General features: G+C 39.8%; 1 protein-coding gene across 2 annotated transcripts in view; it reads right to left on the minus strand.

Annotated features, from left to right (window-relative positions):
* KDM7A (lysine demethylase 7A) overlaps nt 1-15,782 on the minus strand; it is a 318,101-nt gene that overhangs the window by 159,663 nt on the left and 142,656 nt on the right. For both annotated transcript variants that reach the window (XM_053719030.1, XM_053719029.1), the window contains exon 3: nt 6,682-6,799. In XM_053719030.1, coding sequence (XP_053575005.1) covers nt 6,682-6,799 — 118 coding nt within the window. The remainder of the gene's footprint in view (nt 1-6,681; nt 6,800-15,782) is intronic.

Here is a 15,782-nt window from a genome sequence, read left to right on the forward strand (position 1 = left end):
TATCCAGTCCACGGATCATCCATTACTTATGGGATATTAACTCCTCCCCAACAGGAAGTGCAAGAGGATTCACCCAGCAGAGCTGCTATATAGCTCCTCCCCTAACTGCCATTACCAGTCATTCGACCGAAAACATGCAGAGAAAGGAAAACCATAGGGTGCAGTGGTGACTGTAGTTTAATGGAAAAATTACCTGCCTTAAAGTGACAGGGCAGGCCGTGGACTGGATACACTACAAGAGAAATAAATTTATCAGGTAAGCATAAATTATGTTTTCTCTTGTTAAGTGTATCCAGTCCACGGATCATCCATTACTTATGGGATACCAATACCAAAGCTAAAGTACACGGATGACGGGAGGGACAGGCAGGCTCTTTATACGGAAGGAACCATTGCCTGAAGAACCTTTCTCCCAAAAACAGCCTCCGAAGAAGCAAAAGTGTAAAATTTGTAAAATTTGGAAAAAGTATGAAGAGAAGACCAAGTTGCAGCCTTGCAAGTCTGTTCAACAGAAGCCTCATTCTTAAAGGCCCAAGTGGAAGCCACAGCTCTAGTAGAATGTGCTGTAATTCTTTTAGGAGGCTGCTGTCCAGCAGTCTCATAGGCTAACCGTATTATGCTACGAAGCCAAAAGGAGAGAGAGGTAGCCGAAGCTTTTTGACCTCTCCTCTGACCAGAATAAACGACAAACAGGGAAGACGTTTGTCGAAAATCCTTAGTTGCCTGTAGATAAAATTTCAGGGCACGGACTACATCTAGATTGTGTAGCAGACGTTCCTTTTTCGAAGAAGGATTAGGACACAAAGATGGAACCACAATCTCTTGATTGATATTCCTGTTAGTGACCACCTTAGGTAGGAACCCAGGTTTAGTACGCAGAACTACCTTGTCTGAATGAAAAATCAGATAAGGAGAATCACAATGTAAGGCAGATAACTCAGAGACTCTTCGAGCCGAGGAAATCGCCATTAAAAACAGAACTTTCCAAGATAACAACTTGATATCAATGGAATGAAGGGGTTCAAACGGAACCCCCTGTAAAACATTAAGAACTAAGTTCAAACTCCATGGTGGAGCAACAGTTTTAAACACAGGCTTGATCCTAGCTAAAGCCTGACAAAAAGCTTGAACGTCCGGAACTTCTGACAGACGTTTGTGTAAAAGAATAGACAGAGCTGAAATCTGTCCCTTTAAGGAACTAGCGGATAAACCCTTTTCTAAACCTTCTTGTAGAAAAGACAATATCCTCTGAATCCTAACCTTACTCCATGAGTAACTCTTGGATTCGCACCAATATAAGTATTTGCGCCATATCTTATGGTAAATCTTTCTGGTAACAGGCTTCCTAGCCTGTATTAAGGTATCAATAACTGACTCAGAAAAACCACGTTTTGATAAAATCAAGCGTTCAATTTCCAAGCAGTCAGCTTCAGAGAAATTAGATTTTGATGTTTGAAGGGACCCTGGATCAGAAGGTCCTGTTTCAGAGGTAGCGACCAAGGTGGACAGGATGACATGTCCACTAGATCTGCATACCAAGTCCTGCATGGCCATGCAGGCGCTATTAGAATCACTGATGCTCTCTCCTGTTTGATTCTGGCAATCAATCGAGGAAGCATCGGGAAGGGTGGAAACACATAAGCCATCCCGAAGGTCCAAGGTGCTGTCAAAGCATCTATCAGAACCGCTCCCGGATCCCTGGATCTGGACCCGTAACGAGGAAGCTTGGCGTTCTGTCGAGACGCCATGAGATCTAACTCTGGTTTGCCCCAACGTCGAAGTATTTGGGCAAAGACCTCCGGATGAAGTTCCCACTCCCCCGGATGAAAAGTCTGACGACTTAAGAAATCCGCCTCCCAGTTCTCCACTCCCGGGATGTGGATTGCTGACAGGTGGCAAGAGTGAGACTCTGCCCAGCGAATTATCTTTGATACTTCCATCATTGCTAGGGAGCTTCTTGTCCCTCCCTGATGGTTGATGTAAGCTACAGTCGTGATGTTGTCCGACTGAAACCTGATGAACCCCCGAGTTGTTAACTGGGGCCAAGCCAGAAGGGCATTGAGAACTGCTCTCAATTCCAGAATGTTTATTGGTAGGAGACTCTCCTCCTGATTCCATTGTCCCTGAGCCTTCAGAGAATTCCAGACAGCGCCCCAACCTAGTAGGCTGGCGTCTGTTGTTACAATTGTCCAGTCCGGCCTGCTGAATGGCATCCCCCTGGACAGATGTGGCCGAGAAAGCCACCATAGAAGAGAATTTCTGGTCTCTTGATCCAGATTCAGAGTAGGGGACAAGTCTGAGTAATCCCCATTCCACTGACTTAGCATGCACAATTGCAGCGGTCTGAGATGTAGGCGTGCAAAGGGTACTATGTCCATTGCTGCTACCATTAAGCCGATCACCTCCATGCATTGAGCTACTGACGGGTGTTGAATGGAATGAAGGACACGGCATGCATTTTGAAGCTTTGTTAACCTGTCTTCTGTCAGGTAAATCTTCATTTCTACAGAATCTATAAGAGTCCCCAAGAAGGGAACTCTTGTGAGTGGAAAGAGAGAACTCTTCTTTTCGCTCACCTTCCATCCATGCGACCTTAGAAATGCCAGTACTAACTCTGTATGAGACTTGGCAGTTTGAAAGCTTGAAGCTTGTATCAGAATGTCGTCTAGGTACGGAGCTACCGCAATTCCTCGCGGTCTTAGTACCGCCAGAAGAGCACCCAGAACCTTTGTGAAGATTCTCGGAGCCGTAGCCAATCCGAATGGAAGAGCTACAAACTGGTAATGCCTGTCTAGAAAGGCAAACCTTAGATACCGGTAAAGATCTTTGTGAATCGGTATGTGAAGGTAAGCATCCTTTAAATCCACTGTGGTCATGTACTGACCCTTTTGGATCATGGGTAAAATTGTCCGAATAGTTTCCATTTTGAACGATGGAACTCTTAGGAATTTGTTTAGGATCTTTAAATCCAAGATTGGCCTGAAAGTTCCCTCTTTTTTGGGAACCACAAACAGATTTGAGTAAAACCCTTGTCCTTGTTCCGACCGCGGAACCGGATGGATCACTCCCATTAATAAAAGATCTTGTACGCAGCGTAGAAACGCCTCTTTCTTTATTTGGTTTGTTGACAACCTTGACAGATGAAATCTCCCTCTTGGGGGAGAGAATTTGAAGTCTAGAAGGTATCCCTGAGATATGATCTCTAACGCCCAGGGATCCTGGACATCTCTTGCCCAAGCCTGGGCGAAGAGAGAAAGTCTGCCCCCACTAGATCCGTTCCCGGATCGGGGGCCCTCGATTCATGCTGTCTTAGGGGCAGCAGCAGGTTTCCTGGCCTGCTTGCCCTTGTTCCAGGACTGGTTAGGTCTCCAGCCTTGTCTGTAGCGAGCAACAGCTCCTTCCTGTTTTGGTGCAGAGGAAGTTGATGCTGCTCCTGCTTTGAAATTACGAAAGGAACGAAAATTAGACTGTCTAGCCTTAGGTTTGGCTCTGTCTTGAGGCAGGGCATGGCCTTTACCTCCTGTAATGTCAGCGATAATTTCTTTCAACCCGGGCCCGAATAAGGTCTGCCCTTTGAAAGGTATATTAAGCAATTTAGATTTAGAAGTAACGTCAGCTGACCAGGATTTTAGCCACAGTGCTCTGCGTGCCTGAATGGCGAATCCAGAATTCTTAGCCGTAAGTTTAGTTAAATGTACTACGGCATCTGAAATAAATGAGTTAGCTAACTTAAGGGCTTTAAGCTTGTGTGTAATCTCATCTAATGGAGCTGATTCAAGTGTCTCTTCCAGAGACTCAAACCAAAATGCTGCTGCAGCCGTGATAGGCGCAATGCATGCAAGAGGTTGCAATATAAAACCTTGTTGAACAAACATTTTCTTAAGGTAACCCTCTAACTTTTTATCCATTGGATCTGAAAAGGCACAGCTATCCTCCACCGGGATAGTGGTACGCTTAGCTAAAGTAGAAACTGCTCCCTCCACCTTAGGGACCGTTTGCCATAAGTCCCGTGTGGTGGCGTCTATTGGAAACATCTTTCTAAATATCGGAGGGGGTGAGAACGGCACACCGGGTCTATCCCACTCCTTAGTAACAATTTCAGTAAGTCTCTTAGGTATAGGAAAAACGTCAGTACTCGCCGGTACCGCAAAATATTTATCCAACCTACACATTTTCTCTGGTATTGCAACTGTGTTACAATCATTCAGAGCCGCTAACACCTCCCCTAGTAATACACGGAGGTTTTCCAGCTTAAATTTAAAATTTGAAATATCTGAATCCAGTTTGTTTGGATCAGAACCGTCACCCGCAGAATGAAGCTCTCCGTCCTCATGTTCTGCAAATTGTGACGCAGTGTCTGACATGGCCCTAATATTATCAGCGCACTCTGTTCTCACCCCAGAGTGATCACGCTTACCTCTTAGTTCTGGTAATTTAGCCAAAACTTCAGTCATAACAGTAGCCATATCCTGTAATGTGATTTGTAATGGCCGCCCAGATGTACTCGGCGCTACAATATCACGCACCTCCCGAGCGTGGAGATGCAGGTACTGACACGTGAGGCGAGTTAGTCGGCATAACTCTCCCCTCGTTGTTTGGTGAAATATGTTCAATTTGTACAGATTGACTTTTATTTAAAGTAGCATCAATACAGTTAGTACATAAATTTCTATTGGGCTCCACTTTGGCTTTAGCACATATAGCACAGATATCTTCCTCTGAATCAGACATGTTTAACACACTAGCAAATAAACTAGCAACTTGGAAATACTTTTCAAGTAATTTACTATAATATGAAAACGTACTGTGCCTATAAGAAGCACAGAAAAAAGTTATGACAGTTGAAAATTAATAAACTGAAAAGTTATAGCATCAAATCTTTGTAAAAAACACAATTTTAGCAAAGGATTGCTCCCATTAGCAAAGGATAACTAACCCTGATAGCTAACAGTGAGAGAGATCAGTAAACTGTCATAAATTAAATAAAACGACTGCCAAGTGGAAAAAAATAGTGCCCAAAACATTTTTTCACCCAGTACCTCAGAAAATTAAACGATTTTACATGCCAGCAAAAAACGTTTAACATTAATAAATTGAGTGTTATTAAAAAGCCTGTTGCTAGTCCCTGCAAATTAGGCTAAAGTTTTATGCATACAGTATAATTCCAGTGAAGTGCCATTCCCCAGAATACTGAAGTGTAAAATATACATACATGACAGCCTGATACCAGTTGCTGCTACTGCATTTAAGGCTGAGTTTACATTATATCGGTATGGCAGAATTTTCTCATCAATTCCATTGTCAGAAAATAATAAGCTGCTACATACCTCTTTGCAGATTAATCTGCCCGCTGTCCCCTGATCTGAAGTTTACCTCTCCTCAGATGGCCGAGAAACAGCAATATGATCTTAACTACTCCGGCTAAAATCATAGAAAAACTCAAGTAGATTCTTCTTCAAATTCTACCAGAGAAGGAATAACACACTCCGGTGCTATTATAAAATAACAAACTTTTGATTGAAGGTATGAAACTAAGTATAATCACCACAGTCCTCTCACACATCCTATCTATTCGTTGGGTGCAAGAGAATGACTGGTAATGGCAGTTAGGGGAGGAGCTATATAGCAGCTCTGCTGGGTGAATCCTCTTGCACTTCCTGTTGGGGAGGAGTTAATATCCCATAAGCAATGGATGATCCGTGGACTGGATACACTTAACAAGAGAAAAAAAACACAACACTGAACTGCTACTGTCATATCTCATGGCTGGATATTGTAACTTCTTCATAGAATGTACTTCAAGACAAGACATGCCATCGTTTGACACTTAGAGGGACAGTCTACTCAACATTAAAGAGACATTGTACACTAGATTTTTCTTTGCATAAATGCTTTGTAGATGATCCATTTATATAGCCCATCTGGGTGTGTTTTTGTAAAAATGTATAGTTTTGCTTATTTTTGAATAACATTGTGCCGATTTTCAGACTCCTAACCAAGCCACAAAGTTTTAGATGTATACAGACTTCAGACTGCTTCTGTTTGCATAATGGGTCTTTTCATATGCAAGGGGTGGGGTTCTGCTATCAGCCCCTTTCAGTGGGTGTCCCAGGATAACCTCATCAACAGTGCTAAATTAGGAGCTTCTAAGTAAGTTTTTAAAAAATTTATACTGGATTTTTATATCAGTATCTGTGCGAATTCTTCTTTATAGTAGTGTCTATTACATGCCGTTATGTGAAAATTGGTGTATACTGCCCCTTTAAACTTTATGATTCAGATAGGGCATGCAATTTTAAACAACTTTAAATCAAGTTTGCTTTGTTCTCTTGATATTCTTTCTTGAAAGCTAAACCTAGGTAGGTCATATGCTGATTTCTAAGTCACAGAAGGCGGCCTCTTATCTCAATGCAATGTTACTTATGAGAGGGCACTGATTGGCTAAAATGCAAGTCTGTCAAAAGAACTGAAATAAGGGGGCAGTCTGCAGAGGCTTAGATACAAGGTAATCACTAAGGTAAAAAGTATATTAATATAACCATATTGGTTGTGAAAAACTGGAAATGGGTAATAAGGGGGTTATCTATCTTTTTAAACAATAACAATTTTGGAGTACACTGTTCCTTTAACACTTTCAGAACCAGTGATTTATACAAGGTGCTCTCACCGTGAGTAACATACCTTGGGAAGGTTCGAGCACGCAGCTGCTGAACAAAGCTTCTTGTTCCTGCTTGGACAGGTTTGGAGCCATCATCAGGTTCTGTGTAATCGTGCCTGTGCCAGTTCCGCCTTTGCTTCACTATAGGAGTAAAGAACATAAAACAAGTTATTAGCGGTTACTAATTTGTAACCAGGACCAAGATCCGCGATTCACTTAAAGTGATGGTGAACTTCAGACTATAAGAATATTGCAATAAAAATTTAAAGTTTATCATCACTTTAATGAGTTAGACAAGAGAGGCAAATAGGCAAGGCCTTGAGTAGGACAAAGGTTTCTAGTGATGCAATTTGACCAGCTGTGTTAAACCGCTCACAAACAATTAAGGAACACCTGATACTCCCCGCTAAAGAAAAGAACTGGGGAATTTCACACACACAATATTTAGAGTTATTGCAACGTGAGGCCGCAAAAATGAATTCGATGCAAAAGGTGAGGGACCCTGGATACCCGAGCTCCTAAAAAAAATAACAAATAAAAGAGGCATGATGTACAGTCTACCTTTCTACATAAAAATACACATAACCATTTTATGCAGACAGTTAAAGAGACATGAACCCCAAAATGTTTATTTCATGATTCAGACAGAGCACACAAATTTAAACAACGTTCTAATGTAGGAAAGGATAACAAGAAAATGAAGAAAATGGATTAGATTAATAGCAGTAAATTGGGAAGTTGTTAACATATGTTTGTTCTATCTGAATCATGAAAGAAAATGGTTAGGTTGAATTCCCTTTAAAGGGATCGATAAGTCAAAATTGAAATGCACCAGTATGCAAATGCCGCACCTTCTCAGAGCACTGGCGGTGGTGTGTATTGCTTTTGTATCATACAAGATGTAGTGTTTGAATACTGGTGCACAGGCCCTTACAGCATATGTGCGTATGCTGCCGAAAAAACATAATTTATGTAAGAACTTACCTGATAAATTCATTTCTTTCATATTAGCAAGAGTCCATGAGCTAGTGACGTATGGGATATACATTCCTACCAGGAGGGGCAAAGTTTCCCAAACCTTAAAATGCCTATAAATACACCCCTCACCACACCCACAATTCAGTTTAACGAATAGCCAAGAAGTGGGGTGATAAGAAAAAAGTGCGAAAGCATATAAAATAAGGAATTGGAATAATTATGCTTTATACAAAAAAATCAAAACCACCACAAAAAAGGGCGGGCCTCATGGACTCTTGCTAATATGAAAGAAATGAATTTATCAGTTAAGTTCTTACATAAATTATGTTTTCTTTCATGTAATTAGCAAGAGTCCATGAGCTAGTGACGTATGGGATAATGATTACCCAAGATGTGGATCTTTCCACACAAGAGTCACTAGAGAGGGAGGGATAAAATAAAGACAGCCAATTCCTGCTGAAAATAATCCACACCCAGAATAAAATTTAATAAAAAAAACATAAGCAGAAGATTCAAACTGAAACCACTGCCTGAAGTACGTTTCTACCAAAAACTGCTTCAGAAGAAGAAAACACATCAAAATGGTAGAATTTAGTAAAAGTATGCAAAGAGGACCAAGTTGCTGTTTTGCAAATCTGATCAACCGAAGCTTCATTCTTAAAACGCCCAGGAAGTAGAAACTGACCTAGTAGAATGAGCTGTAATCCTTGGAGGCGGAGTGTTACCCGACTCAACATAGGCAAGATGAAATAAAGATTTCAACCAAGATGCCAAAGAAATGGCAGAAGCTTTCTGGTCTTTTCTAGAACCGGAAAAGATGACAAATAGACTAGAAGTCTTTCGGAAAGACTTAGTAGCTTCAACATAATATTACAAAGCTCTAACAGCATCCAAAGAATGCAATGATTTCTCCTTAGAATTCATAGGATTAGGACATAATGAAGGAACCACAATTTCTCTACTAATGTTGTTAGAATTCACAACCTTAGGTAAAAAATTCAAAAGAAGTTCGCAGCACCGCCTTATCCTGATGCAAAATCAGAAAAGGAGAATCACAAAAAAGAGTAGATAATTCAGAGACTCTTCTGGCAGAAGAGATGGCCAAAGAAACAAAACTTTCCAAGAAAGTAATATAACGACCAAAGAATGCATGGGTTCAAAAGGAGGAGCTTGAAGAGCCCCCAGAACCAAATTCAAACTCCAAGGAGGAGAAATTGACTTAATGACAAGTTTTATACGAACCAAAGGTTGTACAAAACAATGAATATCAGGAAGATTAGCAATCCTTCTGTGAAAAAGAACAGAAAGAGCAGAGATTTGTCTTTCAAGAAACTTGCGGACAAACCTTTATCTAAACCATCCTGAAGAAATATAAGTCTTCCAGACTCTATAATATATCTCTCTAGATACAGATTTACGAGCCTGTCACATAGTATCAATCACAGAGTCAGAGAAACCTCTTTGACCAAGAATCAAGCGTTCAAACTCCACACCTTAAAATTAAGGTTTGAGATCCTGATGGAAATAAGAACCTTGAGACAGAAAGACTGGTCTTAACGGAAGAGTCCACAGCTGGCAAGAGGCCATCCGGACAAGATCCGCATACCAAAACCTGTGAGGCCATGCTGGAGCTACCAGCAGGACAAACGAGCATTCCTTTAGAATATTGGAGAATACCCTTGAAAGAAGAACTAGAGGCGGAAAGATATAGGCAGGATGACACTTGTAAGGAAGAGAAAATGCATCCACTGCCTCCGCCCGAGGATCCCGGGATCTGGACAGATACCAGGGAAGTTTCTTGTTTAGATGAGAAACCATCAGATCTATTTCTGGGAGTTCCCACATTTGAACAATCTGAGGAAATACCTCTGGGTGAAGACCATTCGCCCAGGTGCAACGTTTGGTGACTGAGATAATCCGCTTTCCAATTGTCCATACCTGGGATATGAACCGCAGAGATTAGACAGGAGCTGGATTCCGCCAAAACCAAAATTCGAGATACTTCTTTCATAGCCAGAGGACTGTGAGTCCCTCCTTGATGATTGATGTATGCCACAGTTGTGACATTGTCTATCTGAAAACAAATGAACAACTCTCTCTTCAGAAGAGGCCAAGACTGAAGAGCTCTGAAAATTGCACGGAGTTCCAAAATATTGATCGGAAATCTCACCTCCTTAGATTCTCAAACCCCTTGTGCCGTCAGATACCCCCACACAGCTCCCCAACCTGTAAGACTTGCATCTGTTGAGATTATAGTCCAGGTCGGAAGAACAAAGAAGCCCCCTGAACTAAACGATGGTGATCTGTCCACCATGTCAGAGAGTGTCGTATAATCGGTTTAAAGATATTAATTGAGATATCTTTGAGTAATCCCTGCACCATTGGTTCAGCATACAGAGCTGAAGAGGTCGCATGTGAAAATGAGCAAAGGAGATCGCATCTGATGCGGCAATCCTAAGACCTAAAATTTCCATGCATAAGGCTACCAAAGGGAATGATTGTGACTGAAGGTTTTGACAAGCTGATATCAATGTTAAACTTCTCTTGTCTGACAAGGACAGAGTCATAGACACTGAATCTATCTAGAAACCAAAAAAGGTTACCCTTGTCTGAGGAATCAATGAACTGATTGGTAAATTGATCCTCCAACCATGAACTTGAAGAAACAACAAGTCGATTCGTATGAGATTCTTCGAAAATGAGAAGACTGAGCAAGTACCCAGATATCGTCCAATAAGGAAATACCAAAACCCTGTTCTCTGATTACAGAAAGAAGGGCACCGAGAACCTTTGAAAAAATTCTTGGAACTGAGGCTAGGCCAAACGGTAGAGCCACAAAACTGGTAATGCTTGTCTAAAAAGAGAATCTCAGACACTAAAAGTGATCTGGATGAATCGGAATATGCAGATACACATCCTGTAAATCTATTGTAGACATATAATGCCCTTGCTAAACAAAAGGCAGGATAGTCCTACAGTAACCATCTTGAATGTTGGTATCCTTACATAACGATTCAATATTGATAGATCCGGAACTGGTCTGAAGGAATTGACCTTCTTTGGTACAATGAAGAGATAAAATAAAACCCCAGCCCCTGTTCCAGAACTGGAACTGGCATAATTACTCCAGCCAACTCTAGATCTGAAACACATTTCAGAAATGCTGAGCCTTTGCTGTGTTAACTGGGACACGGGAAAGAAAAAAATCTCTTAGCAGGAGGCCTTAACTGAAGCCAATTCTGTACCTTTCTGAAACAATGTTCTGAAACCAGAAATTGAGAACGGAATTGATCCAAATTTCTTTGAAGAAAAACGTAATCTGCCCCATACCAGCTGAGCTGGAATAAGGTCCGCACCTTCATGGGTACTTAGGAGCTGGCTATAGGTTTTCTATAAGGCTTGGATATATTCCAAACTGGAAATAGTTTCCAAACTGATACCGCTCCTGAGGATGAAGGATCAGGCTTTTGTTCCTTATTGTAGATAATAATTTATTACCCTGGAAAGAAAGGGAAAGCAAAGTTGACTTAGAAGACATATCAGTATTCCAAGTTTAATCCATAAAGCTTTTCTAGCTAAAATAGCTAGAGACATATACCTGACATCAACTCTAATGATATCAAAAGATGGTATCACCAATAAAATTATTAGCATGTTATAGAATAATAATAATGCTATAAAATTATGATCTGTTACTTGTTGCGCTAAAGCTTCTAACCAAAAAGTTGAAGCTGCAGCAACATCCGCTAAAAATATAGCAGGTCTAAGAAGATTACCTGAACATAAGTAAGCTTTTCTTAGAAAGGATTCAATTTTCCTATCTAAAGGATCCTTAAATGAAGTACTATCTGCCGTAGGAATAGAAGCACATTAGCAGTAGAGACAGCCCCATAACCTTAGGAATTTTGTCCCAAAAAAACTCTAATCTGTCAGATGGCACAGGATATAATTGCTTAAACGTTTAGAAGGAGTAAAAGAATTACCCAAATTATTCCATTCCCTGGAAATTACTTCAGAAATAGCATCAGGGAGATTAAACACTTCTGGAATAACTACAGGAGATTTAAAAACCTTATTTAAACGTTTAGATTTAGAATCAAGAGGACCAGAATCCTCTATTTCTAATGCAATTAATACTTCTTTAAATAAAGAACGAATAAATTCCATCTTGAACAAATACAAAGATTTATCAGCATGAACCTCTGAGACAGAACCTCTGAACCAGAAGAACTATTATCAGTATCAGAATGATGATGTTCATTTAAAAATTCATCTGAAAAAAGAGAAGTTTTAAAAGACTTTTATGTAAACTAGAAGGAGAAATAACAGACATAGCCTTCTTAATGGATTTAAAAAATAAAATCTCTTATGTTTATCAGGAACACTCTGAAAATTAGATGTTGACGGAACAGCAACAGGTAATTTAACAGTACTAAAGGAAATTTTATCTGCATTAATAAGTTTGTCATGATATGCAATACAAACAACAGCTGGAGAAACAGATACCAAAAATTATAGCAGATACACTTAGCTTGGTAGCTCCAGCACTAGACAGCGATTTTCCAGTAGTATCTTCTGACTCAGATGCAACGTGAGACATCTTGCAATATGTAAGAGAAAAAACAACATATAAAGCAAAATTGATCAAATTCCTTAAATGACAGTTTCAGGAATGGGAAAAAATGCCAAAGAACAAGCTTCTAGCAACCAGAAGCAATGAAAAAATAATGTGGAGACAAAAGCGACGCCCTTATTTTTTAGCGCCAAATAAGACGCCCACATTATTTGGCGCCTAAATGCTTTTGGCGCCAAAAATGACGCCACATCCGGAACGCCGACATTTTTGGCGCAAAATAACGTCAAAAAATGACGCAACTTCCGGCGACACGTATGACGCCGGAAACGGAAATAGAATTTTTGCGCCAAAAAAGTCTGCGCCAAGAATGACGCAATAAAATGAAGCATTTTCAGCCCCCGCGAGCCTAACAGCCCACAGGGAAAAAAAGAGTCAAATTTTTGAAGGTAAGAAAAAATGATTAATTCAAATGCATTATCCCAAATATGAAACTGACTGTCTGAAAAATAAGGAAAGTTGAACATTCTGAGTCAAGGCAAATAAATGTTTGAATACATATATTTAGAACTTTATAAACAAAGTGCCCAACCATAGCTTAGAGTGTCACAGAAAATAAGATTTACTTACCCCAGGACACTCATCTACATGTTTGTAGAAAGCCAAACCAGTACTCAAACGAGAATCAGCAGAGGTAATGGTATATATAAGAGTATATCGTCGATCTGAAAAGGGAGGTAAGAGATGAATCTCTACGACCGATAACAGAGAACCTATGAAATAGACCCCGTAGAAGGAGATCACTGCATTCAAATAGGCAATACTCTCCTCACATCCCTCTGACATTCACTGCACGCTGAGAGGAAAACCGGGCTCCAACTTGCTGCGGAGCGCATATCAACGTAGAATCTAGCACAAACTTACTTCACCACCTCCATCGGAGGCAAAGTTTGTAAAACTGAATTGTGGGTGTGGTGAGGGGTGTATTTATAGGCATTTTAAGGTTTGGGAAACTTTGCCCCTCCTGGTAGGAATGTATATCCCATACGTCACTAGCTCATGGACTCTTGCTAATTACATGAAAGAAACAGTAATAACTTTTATTAGAAGCATTTTGCTAATGGAAGTAAATTGCAAATTGAAATGCACATTTCATTTTTAACATTACAATCCCTTTAACACAGTGATGACAGCAGATAGGCAATACATAAACTGTGTACACTCAAAAACAAGGAGTTATTTCAATTAAAGGGATACTAAACCCATTTTTTTTTTCTTTTACAGATAGCGCTTGCTGATTGGTGGCTACATTTAGCCACCAATAAGCAAGCCCTATCCAGGGTGCTGAACCTAAAGTGGGGCGGCTCCTAAGCTTTCTTTTCTGCTTTTTCAAATAAAAATACCAAGAGAACGAAGAAAAAAATTTATAATAGGAGTAAATTAGAAAGTTGCTTAAAATTGCATGCTCTTTCTGAATCATATAATAATTTTTTGGGGTTTAGTGTCCCTTTAAGTACAATGATAAAATGCTATAATGGGTTACAGCAGGCTCTCAATGCACATATAACTGTGTGTTAATCCCCCACAAAAGGGTTACACACTATATACAGCCAAACCAGTACTGAAACATATCAGCAGAGGTAATGCTAGAGGAGTATAATGTCGATCTGTAAAGGGAGGCAGCAGATGAATCCCTGTGACTGAATTTACAGAGAGCCTTATGAATAGATTTCCCATAGGCGCAAACATGGTATAATCAGGTAATACTCACTTCACATCCCTCACACAATCACTGTACCTCCTAAGTTTTTAAACTGAAGTATGAGTGAAGTGGGAGGCGTGTTTATAGGCATTTGAGATTTGGCAAGCTTTACCTCCTCCTGGTAAGAATGTGTATCCCATCAGTAACAAGCTTGTGGACTCTCGTCACCTATATGAAAGAAAGTCTGCTTCGGAATTGCAATATACTGCTGATCCAGAGCTGAACACAACCGATGATTGCTAGATACCCATATACCTTACAGCAGATTGGCCGCTCCAGAAAAGACTAACTACACATAAGCATAGGTAAGCCATAGTGCAACCAGAGGACACTGAGTTACAGCATTTTCTTAATGCCGCTTTATTGCAGCACTGTGCTGCCATTTTAGAAAGCGGCTTCCCCTATATGCCGACACACAATACGCGCCTGCTTATAAGCGGATAGAGAGACTGGCAGACACCCTACATGTCATTCATAGGCAGGAGAGGTCATTTATATTATTTCTTTTACATCTTATAACTAAAAATGTACAAGGACATGAGTATCAGTTTAGAGCAATATTCAGACTTATGCGACATTTTAAAGGGACCAAGTTTTCAAATATGTGAGAGATTAATGAACAGGTTTAAGAGTTTAATCAAAACAGATGTGAATTGCTGCAGTTTTTAAGCTTTACTGAAACGTGCATTTAAAAGAACATGGTCTTAATGTCTCGAAAAGCATACATTTCTAAGATTGAAGAACAAAGCGATCAATAGAAAAAGCTTTAATATAGCAACATACTGTAGGTTGTTCCAAAATAATCTATTGATCACTTGTTCAATAAACTCATTTAAAACCACAGACTGCTAATTACTACTCATTGGAGATTGTAGTGTGCAATCAATTAAACAGTTGGGAAAACGAGCTCACCCTCCGGAAAATATTAATGTAATAAATTATAATTCTCCATAGGTTTTATTAACGATGGCTGTGAGAGACCTTCCTATTAGTAAACATCTTAAACTCATAAAAAATGCAAATTAATATTGTAATTTAATCTTAAAATCTGGGGTGTAATCTCCATAAATTGTGGTTTCAGATGCCTAAACATTTGAGTTCCATCACAACATTACTAACTAAACCAATATTGTCCATAAGTCCTCAAGGACTGGAGACTTAAAGGGACAGTCAAAAAGTGTCATTGTTTAAAAAGATAGACAATCCCTTTATTACCCATTCCCCAGTTTTGTATAACCAACACAGTTATATTATACTTCTACCTTTGTGATTACCTTGTATCTAAACCTCTGCAGACTGGCCACTTATTTCAGGGCCGTTTATGGCTTGCATTTTAGCCAATCAGCGTAGTCTCATTTGTTACTCAACAGAAGTGAGCACAATGTTATCTATATGGTACACATTAACAAGCTCTGTCTTGTGAAAAGCTTATAAAATAGACTGAGATAAAAAGCAGCCTGCAGGGGCTAAAGAACAGGGAAAGATTTAGTCTTTTACATCTTATAAAGTATATTACTATAAAAATATTGGTTATACAAAGCTAGGGAATGGGAAGTAAAGGCATTATCTATCTTTTTTAACTATAACATTTTTGGAGTAGACTGTCCCTTTAACCTTTACTCCCAACAGAAATTGTTACATTCTCAACTTTCTAAATGAATTACCTAATATAGAATATCTTTCTAATGTACTCCTATTATCAATTTTTCTTCGTTATCTTGCTATCTTTATTTAAAAAGCAGGAATGTATGCTTAGGAGCCGGCCCATTTGAAGTTCAGTACCTGGGTAGTGCTTGCTTTTTGGTGGCTAC

Source organism: Bombina bombina, chromosome 6, assembly GCF_027579735.1.
Source record: "Bombina bombina isolate aBomBom1 chromosome 6, aBomBom1.pri, whole genome shotgun sequence".
In the NCBI taxonomy this organism is placed as follows: domain Eukaryota; kingdom Metazoa; phylum Chordata; class Amphibia; order Anura; family Bombinatoridae; genus Bombina; species Bombina bombina.